Here is a 24,563-nt window from a genome sequence, read left to right as displayed (position 1 = left end):
AACTAGCTTTTCATTATGCTTTGTGGGAACCTACTTTTCCCTACTATCATCAGTTCCAAGTCCTCGGTTTTTCCATTGCCAACACTTCTTCCACCAAGTTGCTTCTTTCTCAACATATACCTTTTGAGATTCTATTAACCTTGGTTTCTTTGTTTTAACAGTTTGATTTCTATTTTCCCTTCTTTTTTTTTTTTTTTTTTTTGTATTTATGTGTATATTTGATGTACTTGTCATTGTCTTGAGTTCATTTCGTGTAATATTCTTTAGAGATTTAGAGGATGTAATTTCTGCCATCATTTGGATCCCATCCAGCAATTTTTATTTTTTATTTTTATATTTGAGAACTTTTGCTTTGTTTATGTGCGAGAGCTTCTCCTTAATTGTATATGCATCTATCTAGCTCAAAATTCAGTGAAGTATCTTATCAAAGTACCAAATTCAAGTTTCATGACTTCTCATAATCAACCTAATCGGGAAGAAAATGCCAACAATTTAGAAGTACCAGTACATTCTTCTCAAGAATTTAATTTAGATTCTTTAAAGGCTGATCTAGCCGAAAGATTTGAAATCTTGGACTTTCATCCAAATTATGGTGATGTAATTTAAATTTAATTGACTTGTTTTCAAGTTTTAACATTAGAAAAATAATATCTCGATAACTTTGATGAATTTAGTACGAATTCTCCTAAGAATCCGTTTGGAAGCTAGTTATATTATTGATGTTCGTAATGCAGATGAAAGGTTCTCAGGTTTAAAACGGGTTTTATGGTCTTTCAAGAAGATTTGAAATTATTCTCTTATATTTTGTTTAGTAAAACCTATTGTGCTTCTTCTGCTTGTCATTGTATTTGTTGAATGAGCTTTTTCGGCAATAAAATTTATCAAGAATTATGGAAAATTGAATGAGTGATGAATTTTTTAGCAGTTGCTTGGTACTTATATAAAAAATGTGTTTAATATTATTTTTAATGATACTATTATAAAAACATTTCAAGATTTGAAAACTTATCGAGTACAACTGCAATAATGTATTTGAATAAAATTGTGTTTGGTTGGCTTCTTTGAGATTTTTTTTTTTTATTTAACCCCTTAGGAGAAATTCTACTCCGCCATCGGGTAGTGTTGGAGGAGGTGTTGGTGATGGAAGAAGAAATGGAGGAGGGGGGGGGGAGTGGGAGGGGTCAAATGGGTTGGGGAGTGAGGTGGCATGCCACATAATAATCATCTTATCAAAATATCAGTGTCACGTGAGATTAGACGTTCACATAGGATATTTTTAACGGAGAAAGAATATATTTGGACTACTTGTATAACGACAAGGATATTTTTAGACGGAAAGTCAAACAGAAGGTAAATAATCCTTTTATCATAGTAAAAGGCACCACTTTGACCCTTTTCCCTTGTCATAATCTAAGAATTTCGACAAAGATTGAGATTATTCATTTATTCATTCTACACATGAGACAACAACTAATTGAAGAGTATTTTCTTCAATGCAACCGTTAAACACTAACATTTGACAATCCCTTCTAATTACCAAATGCGTCATACATCTTAATAAGTAAACACTCGGTACAGGTAAATTTTAACAGTTTTAACACTGGCTAGCCACTTTTGAATTGACATCCTTAGTATTTTCACAGCCAAAAGCTTGTTGTTGAATCATTAGGACAGAACTTTTTATCTCTTTACCAGAGGAAGCCAATATATTAGCCATTGGCCCCAATTCTGAATGCTGATCAGTTGATGGGTTTTCAAATAGTTTTGCCATTATGTATTGTGGGAACATGCCTTTTCCTACTATTATCAGCTCAAATTCACCACTTTTCCCTATTGCCAATACTTGTTCCACCAATTCATCACTTGCTTCTTTCTCATCATATACAGTTTGTTTATCCCACCTTATCTTGAAATCTGCAATTGTAGTATCGTCCAAAGTCCTGTTTGAAAAAACGACACCAACAACAACATTAGAGGAGATTTGAGTGTACGCAGATTTTACTCCTATCTTGTGTGAACAGTGGCGGAGTCACTCATTGGCAAGGGGAGTCAATTGACACCCCTTCGTCGGGAAATTATATCACGAAGATAGGTTAAATATTTCATTTTTTATGTATATATACTATGTGTTAACTCCCCTCAATTTTTTCATATGCTTACTTATTTGTATTGACTTCCTTTAGGGAAAATTCTAGCTCCGCCAGTGTGTGTGAGGCAGAGATCGAGGATATTTCTGGTGGATTCTCGGCTCAAGAAAAGTATTTTCAAAATGGGTTTGAAAACTACAAGAGTAAAGAAGCGATGATGAAATTACTGAATTAAAGAAAATATGAATAGCAGAAATAGTAATATAACCAAAGATCCATGACCAGTTTGATGTTTATAATTAGTTGTTCTGATTTGGTAAAACTCAAATTTATTATGATACCAAAGATGTTGGCGTGCTAATGATCTACTGAAATCTTGATTAACTTCTGAAGTTTAACGCGAAATTGTACATGTAGCAACCATGGGTGGATGCAACATACGGATATCGAGTTCATCTGAACTCAATATTTTTTACATATATGTGTTCAATGTAATATATGTGTAAAGAATTGCTAAAATATCAGTAAATAATAGATATGAACTTATAACTTAAAAATATAATGAGTTCAATGCTAAAACCATAAAAGTGAATCCATAGACCTTAAATTCTGGATTAGCCTTTATTAGCAACATAAGAAAATATATTCTCCTATATATGCAATTTATAATATTACATTTATGCATTATTTTGCTTGATTTTGCATATTTTAATCTGGTGTCAAGTTAGAATTCTGAGTAGTTATTATGATAAGAGCATTGTATGAGATTAGTATCTTGCAAAATAATATTATTGCTGTAACATCACATGCATGTTAAAGATTACTAATAGTGTAAAGAATATTTACACAATTTATGCATATCAATTAAACTTATATGATAACACATGATGTACTACTTAATAGACAAGGATTAAGTTATACCATGACATTAGACATATATTTTACACTAACGTTTAATTTAACTTGTGATAGTAGGTTCTTTACGATTTATATCTATATAAAAAAAATTTATACCGTCAATGCATAGAATATATATAAAATCAAAATACAAATGCATGCATTAAACCGTTAGATTATTATACTAGAATGCATAAAGGATTTTACCTTTCAACTTCATCAAAATTACTCCCAAAATTTTGAATGAATCTTACTAATGTAACCCTAACAGCTGGATGTTCAACCATTCTGCTACCAAATTCAATAGCCTTTCGACAATCAGCTCCACCAAAAAACACAATGCAAACTCTCATGGAATTCATGATCTCATTCACTTCTAGTCCACGATCAACCAGCACTGCCACTGAGCACGGCGCTTGTCTCATCACCTTCTCATTCACCGTTCTCCATCCGTGCCCTGCATACGAACGTATTTAAGTAATTGTCGTCCTCTAAGACCATAATAAAAATACAATATTTTTTTCCTAGACGAATATGATAGATAATTTTTTTTTCCAGAACATGATAGTTGTAGGTGTCAAATTTAGCCCATGAAAATATATTTCACCGAATTCACCAAGAATTGGACCAATTTGGCTTGGTATATATTTATGGGCCTTTTACACTTTTAGCTCGCGCCAGAAACTATTTATGTTCGGTAGCCCAAAAAGTATAAAGAATTTGTATAATTTTGTATACAACATATAGAATGTATATATATACAAAATATATATATATTTCAGCTATTATTTTAAGAGCGGCTGTACAGTGTCATTGTCCCTATAACACAACCATCTAAAAGTTGAGTCATTTGGATGGCGTATGTAGCCAAATTGATCTAGTAAAAACTTGCCAAAACATTAAAATAATTATTACTTTTAGGTTTGATTTGTTTGATAAAATCATGATAAATAAAAGAAAAAAATTATTACTAGCTGATTTGGTAATTCAAAAGAACATATGTATACCAATTTTTGACACGCATACCTGCATGAATCTCCATTTCTTCTTCTCCTTCCATTTGCCAATGTTTATGAAATGGCAAAATAATAATTTCAGCTCGTTTCTTCTCCGCAACATGAATAATATCCTCATGCAAATTTGGCAAAGCTGAGATAGCCATTGTAGGTCTGACCTTGACCCGACCTAATTGACTATACGCCTCGAACGCCGTGGTCACCTGATCGGTAGTGTCATCTCGCCGGAGTACACGACCGATGAACGGAAAACCGTTCTTTCGGGCACGTTGAACCATCACGATCGACGAGAGTCGATCGCTGAATTCAACGAGCTGCATTACGTAGAGTTTGGTAATTGAAGAATTAGTATTTTTGTTAGACCTAAGTGATTCAATAAGGGTTATGAGTGAACGTGCATCTCTAGGGCCACGAATACATGCTAGAATTCTGAGATTGTTTTCTTTGATTTTTGGTGTTTTTTCTAGTTGAAGTTGGTGTATTGAGGGTTTGTGAATAGCCATTACTGCAGGAGTTGTAATGAAGGTTGTAAAGAGTGCCATAACCACCAATATTGCAAACGTCTCATCGTCCAAAACCTAATGGAGACAGCCAAAGAAAGAAATTAGTTCATAAAAAATTGATTGTCACATATAGATGTCCAAAAATATTAAGTAGTGAATCTTTTGGCAAATGACTAATTGTTGGTCATCAACCTCGAAATTGCACATATATGTTTACTAGGGTCAAAGTGACAGAAAAGTAAAATAAGGCGACAAAAGATCTCGGATTCAATGCTTGGGAATAAGAAAAAAGGACTAGAAAAAAAAAAACTCTCCACTAATATCAGCATTGCTCTTGTTCCTCCTAGAGTATACTGTACGTCTTATTGATTTCAAAAACTTATAGTATGGAATTTCAGCTAAAGGAATCTTTCTACTTCCTCTCTTCCGAAAAACAATTGACTATTTGACACTATTCTTGTTTTAGCATAAGAGTATACTCTTGTTCCTCCTAGAGTATACTGTACGGTCATTTTCCCCTTTCATGACCGTACAAATGTTATAGCATGTTTAAAATTACAAGTTTTAAAATTTTTACAGCTACACAAATATCATAACATATTTAGTACAATATATTTCAAAAATCTTCTTTTTTCTTTAAATTTTGTGTCAGATCAAACTATATACTATGTTATATAGTAAATTGAAACAAAGAGAGTATATTAAGGAATTTTCTAGATTATAGTATCCCTTCCTGGATTTCCAACTAAATAGGTAATTAGTGACAATCATTTTCAAGTACATCACTATTGGATATTGAACAATGAGAAGTGATCATTAATTAAGTTTGGACTCAAGAAATTCCTTCTTAGAAATGCCTCTCTTTCTCTGAAGGGAATATTCAGAACCCTATACCCTAATCTTGAGAAATAAACAGTGACACTGTCGGCATATTTGAAAGGGTAAAATATATGGAGACTGACTAGGATCAAATTTTGGTGCATGGAACAAATTTATTACATCGTACAGAGTCACAAAAAATCAATGCTAGTCCACTCAATATAATGGGCTGACTCTCAGATTTTAAGTGGGATCCGAGGTTACAACTAATCACGTCGCCAAATAATTAAGAACATGATCAAGAAGTGACACAACTAATAAATACGTGCATCATCGAAGAGTGTGGTAGAATGGTTATATTAAAGGGTCGTTCGCATATGCGGGCTCAAGATTTGAAGGTCAGAGGTGCATTTTTGGATTCAACCAAAATTTACTTTGTATATAGGGTGTCCGCTACTAATATATTATTATTTTCTAAATATACATGGAGTTTTTGCCGAACTTTACGGGTGCCAGTGATCTCTTTCGGTATAGCATAGGTCCATCTCTAGTTGTTTGGTAGGACGCATTAAGAAAAATAATACATGTATTAGCTTTAGTAATATTAATTCCTTGTTTGGTACGTATTTTTCAACCAACACTTATACTTATATTAATTATACACCATATTCAATAGTACTATTTTTATACATACAAAATTATGGTATTAGCAATACCACGGTTTCTAATACATGGATAAGTATGTCTAAAGACAAAATTCTCCTTTCAAAACCTTTCTAAAGATATGGAGGATATTTTTGTAAACAAATAATTTTTTAAAAAAATTATGCAATGCATGTTATTTTTGGTATACCAAACCGAATAATAGATCGATAAGAAATAATTTCAGCATAACTAATTTCAACATTACTAATCCCAAGATTACTAATACACCATATTCAGTACTATTATTATACACCCTACCAAACGGCCCCTAAGTTTCTTCCTTTCTTTATCAGAGATTTGAGGTTCAAGTATTGATAAGGGTACTCCAGATCTCTTCAACAGAAAGCGCTAATACCCCTATAGTAAATTTTAAACGGTGCAAATACAAATTAATCTGACCAATAAATTTCGAACGCTCAATGCTTAAAAGGAAAAAAAGAACTAATAACAAATGCATATAGTTAAATTTACCTTTTTTTCTTTGCCAATATTGAGAACTATGAGCTCCACTAATCCTTTTGTGTTCATCAAAATTCCAAGTGTTAAGGCTTCTCTCACTGGTATAGAATATGACATGCCCACAATAAATGTTCCCAAAACCTTCCCTACACAAGCTGTGGACACAACAAGCACAACAAGTCCCCAAGATCCAAGACTATGAATTTTTGTTATATCAGTTTTTATTCCACTTGAAGCAAAATAAAGTGGCAATAATAATCCAGACACAAAATCTTCAATTCTCAAGATTAATCTTCCTCCAAAATCTCCACTTTTTGGAATTGTTAATCCAAAAATAAATGCTCCAAATATTGCATGTATACCTATAAGATCAGTCATAAAACCAAACAACATTACTCCAGCTAGGGTTAAACATATGTAAGTTTCCTCCACAATATGGTGACCACATGAAGCTTTTCTTGCCATCCAATTCATTATTGGCCTAACGATAATGAACATAAAAACCACAAATCCAATTCCAGATAAAAGAACCCAAAGGGAAATTAAAGGACTATGATGTGCTTTTCCTCCTCCAGCTAGAGCAACTGCAAGAGCAAGTAAGATCCATGCTGCAACATCATTGAATGCAGCTGCAGCCATGGCTACTTCACCTACTGGTGTAGTAAGTAACCTGTTGAGACACAATATAATTGATATAATTAATAGTGTGCACCGTCTTTGGCAGTTTAAGCATTCAAATAAAATGATGTTTACACAATTCAACATAGTATCACATAGGTGAGGATCGGAAGGGGTGGTCCTACGTGAAGGTTAATTAGGGGGTTTAATCAAATCCCCTTTGTCAAAAAATTAAACCGCGCAAATAGGAAAAAATAGGTTTATTTTGGTCTATTGTAAAAAATAGCCTTTGGGCCTAATACACCCATAAGGGGCGCCAATTATAATGAGAAAATCTCACTTTATACCCATCAATTCCAAACCATTTACCCTTTAATGCCCAGATCCAAACTATTTACTACTCCTACCCATGCTTCCCAAACTATTTACCCGCCTTTCTTCTTCTTCCTCATTTTACCTTCCTCACTTTATACCCATCGGCTTTTTTCCTATATAAAAAATAACCTGGTAACAAGTTTGTACATCATACATAGAAAATGAATATGGAAAAGTAAGGTTACTGCATATAACTGTCCATTTCAGCATCTCAGGGCAACCAAATTTTCGACCGGGCAATAAGCAGATTAGGAATTGCAGCCGTTGTAGCTAAGGCCTTAGTTTTCATGCATGAAGGCCTCCAGAATGATGATATTCCTCACGGAAACTTGAAATCCACCAATATGTGTATTTGAATATCCATCATTGTTGGGCTTGAAGCTCAATTTTATTTTTGAAGATTTCTTGTTTGATTCAAAGTGGGTGCTTTTAAATATTGTTTATAGTACCTTTTGGAAGTTCGTACTAAAATTTGATAGCATTTGGAGCTGATTTGAGGTGATCGAGATCGAGATTTTCAGCTGAAAATCGAAGAAGAACACAACTACAGTATACCGCTACGGTATACAATATGCTGTAGGAGTATATAGCTATATTGCAATAGTATACTATTATAGTTTACAATATACTGCAGCGGTATATTGTAATAATCAAAGAAGAACACAGTTACCTAACAGTATACCGCTATAATATACAATATACTATAGGAGTATACAGTTATACTGCAACAATATACTATTATAGTATACAATATATTATTATAGTATATTTTCATAATATGCAATATACTGTAATAATATATTGTAATAGTATACAATATACTATAATAGTATATTTATTACCCATAAATTCACTTGCCTTTTCTCTTTTAATTTGCTTTAAGCTTTTACCCAGCGTGAGAGGCAAATTGAAAATGCAAAAAAAAAAAAAATATTATAGTATGTTATATAATGCAACGGTATACTCTTACAATTAGATCCTTTTAGAATTTTTTTGAAATTTTATTGACAACTGATATTATTTCACTTTAATAATTGAATTAATTTTTTTTAACTCTTTGCGTACAATTGTATACTGTTGGTATACCTATATACTATACTGGTATCAAATGTTAGTTAATATTTTTGTGATTGTATTAACTACATTTAGTTGGTACACAATTTGATTTTTCTTTAGTAATAATATATAAAAAAAAGAATAATAAAAAATAGTGAAAATAGTAAATGAAATTAGATTATGAAGAGAAAAAGAAGATATAAAAAAAAGAAGTTAAATGAAATTAGAATAGGAAAAAAGAAAAAAATAAGAAGAAAACGAGAAAAAAGAAAAGGAGAAAAGAAATAGAAAAGAAAAAAGAAAAGAAAAGAAGTATAGAAATAAAAAAAGAATTGAAGAATAAATAGAAAATTCCCCACAAAATCTACTATATATGGGTAGGAAATGTAATTAGTTTATGGGTAGAAAAATAAATGGGTAGACAAGAATAAATAGTTTTGTTTTTGTGGGTAACTGTGTCAAAACCCCTTAAATTAGCCGGCCCATTAGACTGTCTAACCCTAACCCTAAGTGCATGCTATATAAACGCTATTATGGGTGTTTTGAGACTAACCAATAACCAAGTGAAGGTGGCTATGATTTATTCTCATCAACCTTAATCAAGGGATAATTAAGCTGTGGAAACAAGGAGTCCAAGTTATGTGAGGATGGCCAACGACTAGTAATTCAAGTCGGGTTACTGCAGATGATCCGCTTCGGCCAGGGAGAAAATTCGTAATTCTCCTAACTAATTTTCATAACATGGTCTATATATGTTGTTAAACCCCCTCTTACAAGGGAGTATTCTACGGTGCATGTAGGGGTAAAAGGGTTCAAAAAGTTGTTTGAGGTCACCTGGCTCTGCTACTACTGCATGAGGGATGTAACATAATCTTTTAGATGAGATGATCACGCAATTCAATATATATAACCTTACCTTAGTTCTGCGAGGATTCTAGCAAGAACAGGGAAGGCCGTGATTGAAAGTGAAACTCCGATAAATATGAAAAATTCTCCATATCCAACTCTATCAACCCCTTTGATTACTTTTCTTAGAAGAAAAGCAACTCCAATGCCAAAAACAAAGGGCAGAGAAATTCCTGCAAAAGCTATTCCAGCAGCTTTCTTTCCACTTTTACGTATGGTTTTCAAGTCCAATTCTAGGCCAACGAGGAACAAGAAGAATAAGAGCCCTATGCTTGCTACAGATTCAAGAATCGGAGTGCTCCATGTTGGAAAAATCCAGCGCGTGAAGACTTCACTCCTACCAAAAGCTGATGGTCCAAGCATAATCCCAGCCTGAAATTACAAAAATGAAAAGTTATCTTTGGGAATTTAGTGCTTATATGCCAGTCTCAACCAAGAATATTATTGCAGATATGAAAAGAATGAACGAAATCTGAAACTGGAATCGTCAAAGAATTATGTTATTTTTGGTTTATTCATTGGATTTAAGCTATATATAATGACAATATAAAGATTTTTACACCCTGAAGCTATAACATATCATTACTTTATTTTTTAAATTGTCATATCAAGCCTGCTGTGACGAAAGTTGTCATTTGTTGTAATTCTAGTTTATCTTATGGTGATAAAAGTTATACTTCCTTCTTATGTAACACTCTTTTCCTCCTAATAATCTATTCCGAAAAGTAGAGGCGGATGTACCATAGTACGTAGGTACGAGTTCAATTGAACCCATTGCTTTTGGCGCGGATTATAAATTTATATGTAAAACTTTACTAAAATTGTAATAAATAGTAGACATGAACCCATAACTTAAAAACAGTGGCGGAGCCAGGAATTTTATCTAGGGTGTTCAAACTTGAAAGAAGTTAATAAAAATTCCGATAAAGGGTGTTCAATATATGTTATATATATACCTCTAAAATTCAATATTTTACCTACATATACAGTGTAATTTTTCGATGAAGGGTGGTCAGTTGACCACCCTTAGGACTATGTAGCTTCGTCCCTGCTTAAAATATATAATAGGTCCAATGCTAAAAATCTTAAAAGTTGAACTCATAAAGTTTAAATCCTGGATCTGCCTCTGCCCGAAAAGCATGATACATTTTTTATATTTTAAAACTTTTGAAGTTTAAACTTCCCATTTTAACATTAATGACATATCTTATAGCCATATAAATATTAGTATGATATATTTAAGAATTAAGACCACAAGTCTTAAAGATACTTTTGTCATATGCCAAAAGTCTTTCTTTGTTTCTTAAATTTCATACCTCCATATAAAATGAAAAATAGAGAAGTATACTGTTAGTGCATAGAACTGAAATGAAGTGTTATTTCTTGAAATGCAAGGCTAAGGTGGTGGAGGAACTTACAAGGATTTCAGCGACGACTTTGGGTTGCTGGAGGGGCTTGAGGAGGAAAGTAAGGCTGCGACTGAGGAAGACAACTAAGGTAGTTTGAATGATTAACAATGGGAAAGCATAGTGCAAAGGATTTTCTCCTTGCCATATTCCATCTGAAGATGTTTTAATGGAGGATACGTTAAAATCCATTATGGGAATGTGGCTTCCAAACTTCAAGTTTTGGTTACTGAAACTGAAGGCTATTGACAGGGGATTATATAGTGGAGCGCACAGCTTTCATTCAAATGAATTGTTGGGCTAAAACTGACCCAAAGATATTGTTCGCTTTTAGTTAAAATATGATATGATATTTTTTGCTTTCAGTCAAACTCGCACAATTTTTCCAAAATATTTCGTACCACTAAAAGTATAGATTCTTCCTCCTTATATTTAACTTAACAATTTTTTCAGCTACTAATGTGACACCTACATCTTTTTGACAATATTGAGAATCTAATAATTATGTCCATTTTTTTAGTAATAACTATTTCCTTTGGGTTGGTGGCTTGTACAAGCAATATATTTAGTGATATATCATTATCACACGAGTTATAAATAATAATTTTATCACTTCTCTCAATATCTTTAAATAATATTTCGTACTTAGTAATAAATATTTATGCAATTGTGCTATGGCATATCTAGTGGTATTTAATTGTTGCACGTGTTATATTTAGTTAATTTCATCGTTCCAACAATATGCAGAAAATTTTATGTTTTTGCCAAAATAATAATAAAAACATATGTATGATAAATCAGGAAAATGCATGGGGGCATAGTTTTACCCTCTTCATACAGCTTAAAATTAAATAATTCTTTATGTAATTTTTGACTTTCAACCGAGGAGTATCATCTTGCCTAAATGATCTTAAAATTTTAGAATGTATGGTTCATCTACCTCATCCTTTGATTGTTGCATAGGCTCGTAACAATCAATTCTCGTATCTCCTTTGGAATATAATGTTGAAAAGTGCTTGAAAATGAGGGTCAATGCGCTCAAACTGAAAATTCAACTTATTATCGATATTCTCTTCGTGACAAAAACTAGAATTGACTAAAATTGCATTTGCAATATGTCTTTGGTTGACTCTAGTACCACTTCTTCGGATCGGCATCATCAAACACTATTTGGTTCTATGATTGACATTCAACTCTTAACTCCTCCCTTGGAATGTCTATTTATTCCTCTAATTCTAGCTCTTCTTCATTACTATCCATGATATTGGCTTGTTGAAGATTAAAAGTTTCAATCAGTTGACTCAATTGAGCCTCCAAATTGTGAATAAATGCCTCTTGCATTTGTATCCATAATTGTTTCTCATCATTTGTATCCATAATTGTTTCTCATCATCTTCCTTCACAAGACATTTTAACATATCTATGGTCTTGTTCATGCGAGCATCCTCCACTTTATTGTTCCTATTAACTTTAAGAGAAAAAGTAGAATCGTCATATAAGAGATTTAGTGAGGATAAGAAATATAAGCACAACCATATAAATGAACATTTTTACCATCACACATATCACAAACATTTCACACATAAGATTGAGCCACAAATTAAACCGTTAGTTCCCATAAATAGCACCAAATTTTGATTACACCTAGCTCTAGTTCCAAAAAAGATAAGCAATTCCTGCAAATATATCCAGCTAAAGTGTCTGGAGTCGAATCCCAGAGAGAACTAATGCTCTGCTATAGCTATTCAATATCACCAAGAAAACAAGTTCAAACACTTTTCAAGTTATAAATATTAAGATTTTTGTATCAAATTAATTAACTATAAGTATTAAAAAGCAGTAAAAAGTATCAACTAAAGAGAAATAAGTTGTATTCAAGAGTAAAAAACTTAGGATAATGATTTCTCCAATTATCAGGTTGTATGCCTAACATGTTCGCTATAATCTCGCCGAGTTATTCTCCACTGATCGTGAGTTCGCTCGTTACCACAATTATCTCTGGATCAAAAGTAATAATTTTCTAGATTACTTTCTCCAACTAATTTTAGCTAACTTTGATGACTCATAGATCGTGTCAAAGCTTCGTTATCTGGAATCCCATTTTTAAATCTAAGCAATTAACTTTTAACTATGCAGACGTGATGTTGTTCAACAATAACCTAATAATGTATCTCTCTAAAGCGTTACAAGATATAACGATGCAATTAATCGAGGGATCTTTAACTAACCACAAGCAAAATATAGTTGAACAAGAAGATTATAAAAACGGCCCAATTATAGATAAATGCTGTAAATAATTCAACCAATAAGTGATTTTATCAAAATTCTAGATGAGAAGTATAACTACTTATAATTTCACTCAAAAACATAACACTAGAATTCATAAATCAAACAAGAAATAGTAGAAGAAATGGGAAACTCGTCGCCGAATTCTATTGATGCTCTTTGTGTGTTTCTTGCCTCCAAAGTATTATATCTGTCACATCTCCTTTTTACCTACCCCAGAAAGGTATAAGGGAGTTTTTTCCCACTTAAAAGTGACAATCGAAACGGGATCATTTTATTAAATAATTCAGAGTCGCCACTTGGGATAGTTTTATGGTGTCCCAAGTCACCGGTTCAAATCCCAAATCGAGGAAAAGATTGACTCTGTTTTACAGTCCGCAAACCAGAAATTCGGGTAAGGAATTCTGTTAACCTGGAAGAAGGTGTTAGGCACTCCCGAGTTCCGTGGTTCTAGCACGGTTGCTCAACTGTTACTATTGGCCTATTATCTGATTATTACAATTTTAAACCTATGTGCATTTTTAACCTTAACCGCTTTTAATTATTTTTAAAGAAAGATTTGCAACGTCATTTAAAATATGTCTTGAACCACGTCACATAAATGCACCCGCGGTCCACAACACATTCTATATAACATTGTTGAGATTTGGATTTGGGTCACATAAATGCGCACCCAAGTTTAGGAAGGTAAAATAACGCGCCTAAAGCAACTACGCATTTGCAACTTTGCGAGGGCCATGGAAATTCAACTAAATGGCACGCCCCGAATTCTAAGAATAAACAAGATTAATTAAACGAGGACCATGCATTTGAGATTTTATTTGGCTCGGCACGCCTCAAATTGTTTTTAAAAAAAGTTGCGCTCAACTTAAAGCAAACTACCGATGTTCATAATTATTCATATACTAATACTGCACGTCCGTATAATGATTGATTGGCACTTTCAACATTATAAACTTAGTAAAGAATGAAATTTCCTAAAGCATTCTAATTTCCAAATATGAGAATACACTGGAAGTAATCAATGTAAATAAAATGACAACTTTAAACGATGCACGTAGAATAAAAATTAATACTGGTGCAATAAGTAACTTAATGGAGATAATACAATAATGATAATGGCTATTTGCATTAATCAGTCAATTCGAGCACAACCCAAAATCAAACGGCCATCTATTGTCCTAATACAATCACTTGGACATGGATATTGAGATATTCCAACTTTATATAAAATTAATTAAAAGGACATCCAGCTACTCTAATTAAGGATCAGAATTGCTCTCCTCCTTAATAAAGATTATAAGCTAAAGATTATACCAAAGACAATTGACAGAAACGTTTCTTGCAACAAAGCCATTCAACACATTTACAACTAAGATGTAATGTAATTAACAAAAAAAAAAAGTAACACCAAATAAAGGTGAATTAGATGAATTACCTTCTAGCAAGAAATATAAGAAACAAACAAACAACCAACAGCTAGGATGTGAGAAAGGAGTTCAAAACATTTAGCGAAACAACATCAACTTAGGATCTCAACAACGAGACTAATACATATGCAAGCAAACTTTGGAATCGTCTTTAACTTATCAATAGCCAATTACATGACATCCAATAATGATTTGATCTTGAAAGCAATTTGTGAGTTCCAATTCTAATAACTAATAATAGGTAGCGGAATTTAACAGTTTCAACATCATAACAACACGGCTAATCACATTACTTTTGTACAGAGGTTACAATATCAAATTACTTTTGGTCATTCAGCATCTACTACCACCAATAGTCTTTACCAACAAACAAATTATTAACCCAGACTCCTAAAAGGAAACTTCATACAAGCAACAGAAATTCAGAAAAAAGCAATACAGAATACTACATATGCAAATACCTATTATGAATGTCCTTGAAAATCCCTTTATACATATACACCAATTCAAACCCATGAAATCCAAGTAACTAAGCCATAGCTTGTTTCGTGTTTCAAACCAAAACTAATTCTAGAACAAAGAATTTAGCAGGTATACCCAACAATAAGATGATTACAAACATAGTCATACTCTATTCAACTATAAATATACTTTGACCAAGCTATTTCTGAACTAAGTAATACACGTTATGCATGAAATGGAAAGAGACAGAAGTGAGAATTCAATAGCAACCATCATCCAATTTGTTACTCAACCTTCAAACTACATTTAAGTGGTGTCCATGGAGTTGACAAATACCTGAAAATGAAAGGAAAGAGGAAGTAAGGTCAGCAGTAACAACAACAGTAAGCAGCAACAGAAATAAACCTCCCAGACTCAACTTTAAACCAAGAATTGTTGTGCAGCAAAACAGTTCCAATTAAACAGTAACCCAACAAGCTTTAAGACAACTTTGAGGACCAAATTCAACCTTTTTTGTACTCAGATGAGTCCAGATTATTTCAGAAATTGAAAAGAATTCAAAAAAAAACTGGAGAGATCCAATGAAACAGTAGAAAATTTTAGCCCTTTGTATTTTCTGGATTTTATCTCTTAAAACTCTATCTCTCTATTGGATCTGATGTTTGTTTTAGAATGTTCTCTTTTTTTCCAGTACTTTCAATGTGTTCTTTCTATCCTTTTTTTTCTCTCCCCTACCTCTGTTCTTCTTCAGCCTTTAAATAGGCAACCAATTAGTGCAATCCCCATTACAAATCCCCTTTTTCCCCATTTTTAATAGTTGATTCCACTTAAACCTTATTTCTATCTTATATTTAGTGTATAACCCTACCACTATAAAAACTTCCTAAGTTAGGTAAACACTTCCTTTGTTGAACAATTCCCAAACATTGCCCCTTAAACTTCTGTCAATTACTTTCAAGAAACCAGATGGATATGGGTCAATCTTGACCCAAAACCTATCAGGACTTTGAAGTGGGATCAAGAATGGCCTGAAGGCCCAAACAATCAAACTGATCCAGGCCAAATTAAGTGCTTTTACCAAAAGCAGAAGAAAACAAACACTTAAATGGTTCGAAAACTAGAATTATCTATATGACTGATTAATAACATACACAAAAATAGAATGAACTAGTCTATTAAATCGAAATGAACTAATTAAACTGACCACAAACTGACCACACAAACTTATGAAACCAAGAACAAATTCACCAAACATTCTAAAAAATAAAACAACGATTAGAAGATAGTTTATACCAGAGGACTAGTCAAGTTTCAACTGAAATCGACCATAGAAAAGAAAAAGAGACGGAGAAAGACGAACAACAGAATAATACTAACGAGAGTAAACAAGAAACTAGGAAAGAACTCACCGGCTAGGCTCGAACTTGGAATTGACACTCTGAGTCAACCCAAAATAATGCCAAACGTTTGTTCTTGGTGGAGAACAAACAAGCGTTCTTATTTTGTGCTGAAACAGGCTTGAATAAGCTAAGAAATCCAGCAAAATGACCTTTCGTGCACTGGTCAGAATTTAGGGTTCTAGGGCTTGAACTCAGATTTGATATTCGAAGAGTTTTGGCCATGTTTGAGAAGAATGGAGCAGGGATTTGGAAAGAGGGAAGTTAGGGGGTCATGGGGTGTTAGTTTGGGAGGGGTTGGAGGCGACAATGCCACCGAAGAATATCAGGGCGGCACTAGGGTTCGCCTCTTCGAATCAAGATTCAAAGAATTCTAGGGATGTTTGAAGGTAGCTGGTTAAATATTTGGAAATAGAAGATGGAGGGGATTTTACGGTGTATTTTTGGGGGTGATTGGTGGTTGACCGCCGCCGTAGGCGATTTCCGGCAGGCGGTCAACGGTGGTTTGAGGCGGCGATTTTGCCTGGTCTCTGAAGAGAGATCAGAGACGATGAGGGGGGGGGTTCTGAGGGGGTAAGGGGTTTGATTTTTTGAGTATATTAAATTGAGGATTTAATTAGGGCCGTTTGATGATTGGAATCCAACGGCTCTGATTAAATCATTAATGGAAAACAGGGTCGTTTTGGTTATATGGGTGCTGGACCGGTTCATGGGTCAGGTTAAACGGGTGATGAGGTGAGGTCTTGGCCGTTGGATGTAAGGGAATGGACGGTTGAGATCTGTTGATCTCGAAACAACGTAGTATTCTCCCTATACTACGTCGTTTCAATAGTCTCAGAGATGGATGGTTTGGATCGGGTATGGGATGGGTTTTGGGGGTGATGGAATTGGGCTTCGAGAATTAAATTGAATTTGGCCCAAGTTCTGATTTCTTTTATTCTTTTTCCTTCTCTTTTTATTTTAAAATTAATTCTTTTTCTTTTCTTTTCTTTTTTTTTCAAAAATTAAAACTAAAATCCTAAATTAAGTTATAAAACCAAATTAACTTATCATAAATATTAACTAATCCTAAATAATTACCACAATTAATAAATTAAAGAAAAACTACTCAAAAATCAAAAATTAAAATTAAAAGGTGCAAAATAACTATTTTTGTGATTTTCTTCTCTTTTTTTCTAACATAACTTAATTACTGATTAATTCTTAAAAATGCACAGTTAAATTCTAAATGCACATGCAACACATTTTTTTGTATTTTTCATTAATTAAACAATAAACGTGCACAGACAACATCCACACAATAACATAAAATTCCACAAAAATTCTCGACATTGCAAACAATGGAAAATTATTTTGTTTTGAATTTGTGGGAGTAATTCATATAGGGCAAAAATCACATGCTCACAAGTGCCCCTCTTTGCTCGGAAACATGAAGAGTTTTTGCGCAAAGATAAAGTGAGCGAATACGAGCGATTTTTGCCCGTTTGAATACTCCGTGGGAAGCATTTTTGAAAGATTTGACCGAACCTCTGCTTCAAAGGTTTCCTACATATCCTTGGCTATAAAGGAATCAAGTCAGTGCAGTTCGGGAAGTTTCGGTAGTTGGGACTACCATGAAGCTGTGATTTCACTATTGCTGCCACTGCTACTGCTCACTGAGCTCCTTATTACATCCTGACAAAATAAAAGAAGCTAGACTAAACTATGATCTATGAATTACAAAATTTATTTTGTATCTTCAAACTTGATCTTGCAGTTTCTGCCGCTTGTTTGACTTGTATTCTCCAAGCGAGATTCCTTTATTGCATGTCTTGAATGGTATTCTGAGGTGCTTTCCCTTTATTTTTCAGGCGGGTGCCTGATTGCTGAACCCTTAACTGTCTTCCTTTGACTGCTATTGCCTTTCCTTGGTTATTCAGGTGGGTTCTTGATTGCCAATACTTGAATTGTGTTCCCTTCCTATGAAACTCGAATTGCTTTCCTCTTGAAACTTGAACTGTTTTCCTTTGACCATTGTCGCCTTCCCTCTGTTCTCCAGGTGGGCTCTTGATTTCCGAACTTGAATTACTTCTTCCCTTCGTTCTCCAGGTGGGCTCCTAATTACCAATACTTAAACTACTTCTTCCCTTCGTTCTCTAGGCAGGCTCCTAATTACCAACATTTAAATTGCTTCTCTTCATTCTCCAGGCGGGCTCCTGATTACCAACACTTAAACTACTTCTTCACTTCGTTCTCCAGGCGGGCTCCTAATTACCAACATTTAAACTGATTCTTCCCTTCGTTCTCCAGGCGGGCTCCTGATTACCAACACTTGAATTGCTTTTTCCCTTCGTTTTCCAGGCGAGCTCTTGATTAGTGAAACTTGAATTATACTTCTTCCCTTCGTTCTCCAGGCGGGCTCCTGATTACTGAAACTTGAACTGTCTTCTTCTTGAGACTACTTTTCTTTGACTTGTCCTCCCTTGTTTCTCCAGGAGGGTGCCTGATTGCTTGGGGTATGAACTGCTTTCTATTCTTTGAAACTAGTGCTGTCCTTCCCTGCTATTCAGATGGGCATCTGACTTCCATAAAATAGACAAAACAAAAGAAAATTTTCTACCCCAATTTGGTAGCCGGACATATCCGTAAGTGTTAATTGAATCATGCTACCAAATATCTATAAGAATTTGAAAGCTAGATCCCATTATCCAGGAGGGTCCTGAAAACTTCTAGTTAAACGACAGTTTTAAATCTGAATTATATATTCTAAAGGTGTGACTTCCGCTAAATCTTGTTATCTAACAGAGTCTTAAAACTACACCCCATTATCCAAGAGGGTCCTGAGAGTCAAAAATTAAGTATTATCTTAAGAGTGGCAATTTTTATGGCTGAATTATACTGCCCTACAACAGAGCTTACACTAAATCTTGTTATCTAATGGAAGTCTTAAAGCTAAGTCTCATTATCCAGGAGGGTCCTGACAACTCCTAATTGAATCCTATCTTAAACATGCAAACTTTGAAGCCAACTTATATTCCTTTGGGGTACATTTATGCTAGATTATTCTACTCATGATTGTTTTGAATTTTAAACTTGGTCCCACTTTCCAGGAGGGTTCTGGGAGTTTACGGTCAAACCTGTTTGGTGCTTGCCCTTCCTTATGGAGGGTTTTTCTAAAACAAATGAGATTTTTGCCCCTGTTTCAAATCAAAGAAAATCTTGTTAGTTTAAAATGTGGTGGTTAGTTGTGGCATTCTTGCTGAGGGTGGTTCTTCCTTTGTCATGCTTTGCTTTGACTGGCTGCCTTGAACTGGTCGAAAATTATTTGACCTTCTGATTGATCTTTAACCAAAGGACCCTGGATGACCGAGTGCTCTACACCTCAATCGTCGTTTTTCATTTCTGACATTTCTATATTAACCTCTGCATCTCCCGCGACATTATTGAACCATTCCACCGATTTAACTTTTGCTTACACTCTATGTCCCACTTTTCATCACACTATCTCTGGCATGTCCTAGCCGCATTTTGCTTTGTGCAATTTTGAAACTGGTACTAAACTTTGAAATTCCTTCTTATTTTTTGAAACAAAGCTATCTTTTGAAGAGCTTTAGAGGAGTAAAATTAACAACAATGAAATGCGACGATTTTGAGAATTAAGAATAAAGAAGAAAATCCAAATTTGGATGACTGTTGGAGAGAGGAAAAGAAACTTATCTGAGTGGAGTAACTGGCACCAATAATCATGGTATGCATTTTGGATTAATCAACCCAGTCTATTTAACCAATCACTTTTCCAATTATTTTACTTTGTGCTCCAAGATCTCCACAACCCAATTTTTACTTTCCGCCAACTTATAGACCTTATTCGGCTTGCAGTGCCCTGAAGGGTTTTTACTGACAAACCTCTCTCATTTGTTCATTCCTCAATTCCTTGTTACCTCATGGTGCCCATGAAGGTTTTCACCATTAAGCCTCTCTTATTTTATTCTTTCTCTCAACTTGCAGTCGCCTCATGGTGCCCGTGAAGGTTTTCACCAATAAGACTCTATCATTTTTTGATTTCTCTTGCTTAAACTATAGTGTTGCCCCTGATATGAATCCTCTTTACTTGCTTGACTTGGCATCTCTTGAAGACTGATCGGTAGGTCTTTCTTTGGACAGTAATGTGAGCTCTTGGATATATTTGGAAAGAAAATGGTATCAAAAAGCTCAAAACAGCTTAGATGGGTTCAAAATTACAACTTTTGGAATCTGATTTCTTACCACAATCACAACTTCTGCCCCAGTCTCTTGCTTGGGGATTTTTGATATGATATGACCGAGCCGTGAGGCTGCCTACGTATCCTTAACAGGAATCAGGTCAAACGTAGTTCACACCTGAATTTCCTTGTTGTTATACTTTCTCTTTTCACTTCTTTTCTTTTCTCTCTTTCTTTTTCTTTCTTTTCCTTTCTTTTCGTTATTGATTCCAAAAGAGGGGTATGAAAAAAAAAAGGCTCAAAAGGGGAAACAAAGGGTAAAGTGTTTAGATAGCAGAACAAATTGTCTTCGTCATTCCAATCTTCGAAACAATGCCAAATACAAACAATCAACAATTATACCAAAGAAATCATACATAATATCTCTTAACTGCATCAGAATTGATAGCCATGTCTATGCATTTTCCTTCGATATCTATTAAACATAAAGCACCATTGGACAATACTCTGGTCACAATGAATGACCCTTGCCAATTCGGGGCGAACTTGCCTTTTGCTTCAGCCTGATGTGGAAGGATACGTTTCAACACTTGCTGACCCACTTCAAACTTTCGGGGACACACCTTTTTGTTGTATGCTCTTGCCATTCTCTTTTGATATAACTGGCCATGACACACTGCTTCTAATATTTTTTCATCAATCAAACTCAACTGCTCCAAACGGGTTTTGACCCGCTCATCATCATCAATCTCAGCCTCAGCGACAATTTGAAGGGACAGGATTTCAACTTCCACATGTATCACTGCTTCAGTGCCATATACCAACAAATAAGGAGTTGCACCTACTGAAGTACGGACAGTAGTGCGATAACCCAGCAACGCAAATGGTAATTTTTCATGCCATTGCCTAGAACCTTCTACCATTTTTCAAAGTATCTTCTTTATGTTTTTGTTGGCTGCCTCGACTGCTCCATTTGCCTTGGGACGATATGGGGTGGAATTGCGATGTGTAATCTTAAACTGTTGACATACCTCTTTCATCAAATTACTGTAAAGCTTAGTGCCATTATCTGTGATGATCACCTTTGGGATTCCAAATCGACAGATGATATTTGAGCGAACAAAATCAACCACTACTTTCTTGGTTACAAACTTGAAAGTTTTAGCCTCAACCTACTTGGTAAAATAATCAATGGCTACCAAAATGAACTTGTGCCCGTTGGATGCTGCTGGCTCAATTGGTCCAATGACATCCATTCCCCAAGCAATGAAGGGCCATGGTGCTGACATTGTGTACAATTCCGATGGTGGAGAATGAATCCAATCTCCATGTATCTGGCACTGATGACATTTGCGCACAAAACTGATAGAATCTCGCTCCATGGTGAGCCAATAATAACCTGCTCGGAGAATTTTCTTCGCCAGCACATACCCACTCATATGCGATCCACAGACTCCGGAATGCAATTCGGTCATGATAGCCGTGGCTTGTCTAGCATCTATGCATCTCAACAATCCAAGATCTGGAGTTCTTTTATACAAAACTCCTCCATTGAAGAAAAATCCATTTGCTAATCGTCGAATTGTTCTCTTTTGATCCCCCGTGGCTTGCACCGGATATACCCCCATTCTGATGTACTCCCTGATATCTGAAACCACGGTTCACCATCAAGTTCTTCTTCCACCATGTTATAGTAAGCATGCTGATCACGGACTTGAATATGTAGAGGATCGACATAAGCTTTGTCCGGATGGTGCAACATTGATGCCATGGTAGCCAAAGCATCAGCCACCTCATTATGGAACCTTGGAATATGCCTGAACTCTACTGATCGAAACCGTTGACAAAGATCATACAAACATTGTCGGTATGGTATGAGCTTTAAATCCCGTGTTTCCCATTCTCCTTGAATTTGGTGCACCAGAAGATCCGAGTCTCCCAAGACCAAGACTTCCTAGACATCCATGTCTGCAGCTAGCCTTAAACCCAAAATGCATGCCTCGTACTCATCCATATTGTTGGTACAATAGAAACGAAGCTGAGCCATAACATGATAGTGATGCCCTGTTTCAAAAATAAGCACAACCCCTATTCCAACTCCTTGTATATTGGCAGCCCTATCAAAGAAAAGTTTCCAACTTGGTTTTTCAATCTGCTCCAGTTCATCGATATGCATCACCTCTTCATCGGAAAAATAAGTTCTCAATGGCTCGTACTCTTCATTGACCGGGTTCTTGGCCAAATGATTGGCCAATGCTTGGGCTTTTATCGCGGTCCGAGTCACATAGATGATGTCAAACTCCGTGAGAAAAATCTGCCACTTCGCAAGTCTTCTTGTGGGCATAGGCTTTTGAAAGATATACTTCAACGAATCCAAGCGAGAAATGAGGTAAGTAGTGTAGGATGACAAATAATGTTTCAATTTCTGTGCTACCCAAGTTAGGGCGCAACATGTCCTCTCAAGGTGAGTGTACTTAGCCTCATAAGATGTGAACTTCTTGCTGAGATAGTAGATGGCTTGTTCCTTCCTGCCAGTAATGTCATGCTGACCCAATACACAACCAAATGAATTTTCCAGGACTATTAAGTAAAGAATCAAGGGTCTCCCTAGTTCTGGTGGAACCAGCACAGGTGGGTTTGACAAGTACCCTTTTATCTTGTCAAATGCTTCTTGACACTCATCAGTCCATTTGACCACAACATCCTTTTTCAGCAACTTGAAAATTGGCTCACAAGTTGTCATGAGCTGAGCAATAAACCTGCTAATGTAGTTCAACCTCCCTAACAGACTCATCACCTTAGTTTTGTTCCTCGGAGGTGGAAATTTTTGGATAACTTTGATTTTTGATGGGTCTAACTCAATGACTCGACGGCTGACTATGAATCCCAACATCTTTTCGGATGGAATGCCAAATGCGCACTTGGCGGGATTAAGCTTAAGGTTGTACCTGCGAAGTCTCTGGAAAAATTTCCTCAAATCTCCGATGTGGTCGGCCTGCCGCTTTTGACTTTATGATCACATCATCCACGTAAACCTCAATTTCCTTATGTATCATATCATGGAACACAATAGTCATTGCCATCATGTAAGTTGCCCCAACATTTTTCAAACTAAATGGCATTACCCGATAGCAGTAAGTTCCCCATGGCGTGATGAATGCTGTCTTTTCCATATCTTCCTCATCCATTAAGATCTGATGATAACCTGCATAGCAATCCACAAAAGATCCAATCTCACGCTTGGTGCAATTATCGATCAAAATGTAGATGTTGGGTAGTGGAAAATTATCCTTTGGACTTGCTTTGTTAAGATTGCGGTAATCAACGTATACTCTAATCTTACCGTTCTTCTTTGGTACTGGCACAACATTAGCTAACCAAACGGGATATCGTGTGACCCGAATGACCTTGGCATCCAACTGCTTGGTGATTTCTTCCTTAATCTTCACACTCATGTCAGTTTTGAACTTTCTCAATTTTTGCTTGACGGGAGGGAATGTCGGGTCAGTGGGCAATTTGTGGACCACCAGATCAGTGCTTAGACCCCTCATGTCGTCATATGACCATACAAAAATATCTTTGTATTCAATCAGTGCTTTGATTATCTCTTCCCTGATCTTTGGTTCAAGGTGGACGCTTATTTTAATTTCTCTGATATTATCTGCGTCCCCTAAATTGATGGCTTCGGTATCATTCAGGTTGGATTTGGGTTTTCCTTCAAAGTGATTTAATTCCTTACTAATCTCTTCAAAGGCCTCATCCTCATTATATTCTGATTCGTCATCACACTCTACTTCTTGAATTATTATTTCAGAATCAGATTGATTTTTAAGACTGGGCTGAGGATTCCTCACGCATGCCATGTCATTAGAACCAGCGTAGAACTGTACAGAAAAGAAAAGAAAAACAAAAAAGAAAACTACCAGGAATGATGAAGAAGGGCAATTGCATTTCATTGAA

General features: G+C 35.1%; 1 protein-coding gene across 1 annotated transcript; it reads right to left on the bottom strand.

Annotated features, from left to right (window-relative positions):
• Positions 1-1,417: 1,417 nt before the first annotated feature.
• Positions 1,418-11,069, bottom strand: LOC104235858 (cation/H(+) antiporter 20). Its single transcript, XM_009789687.2, has 6 exons — positions 10,860-11,069; positions 9,452-9,813; positions 6,499-7,156; positions 4,011-4,578; positions 3,192-3,441; positions 1,418-1,940 (listed from the first exon to the last, which is right to left on the bottom strand). The coding sequence occupies exons 1-6, from the start codon at positions 11,037-11,039 to the stop codon at positions 1,595-1,597; spliced, it is 2,364 nt and encodes a 787-aa protein (XP_009787989.1). The 5' UTR covers positions 11,040-11,069; the 3' UTR covers positions 1,418-1,594.
• Positions 11,070-24,563: the final 13,494 nt, after the last annotated feature.

The sequence above is a fragment of the Nicotiana sylvestris genome, chromosome 7, assembly GCF_000393655.2.
Source record: "Nicotiana sylvestris chromosome 7, ASM39365v2, whole genome shotgun sequence".
NCBI lineage: Eukaryota > Viridiplantae > Streptophyta > Magnoliopsida > Solanales > Solanaceae > Nicotiana > Nicotiana sylvestris.
This window is presented reverse-complemented; position numbering and strand designations above follow the sequence as displayed.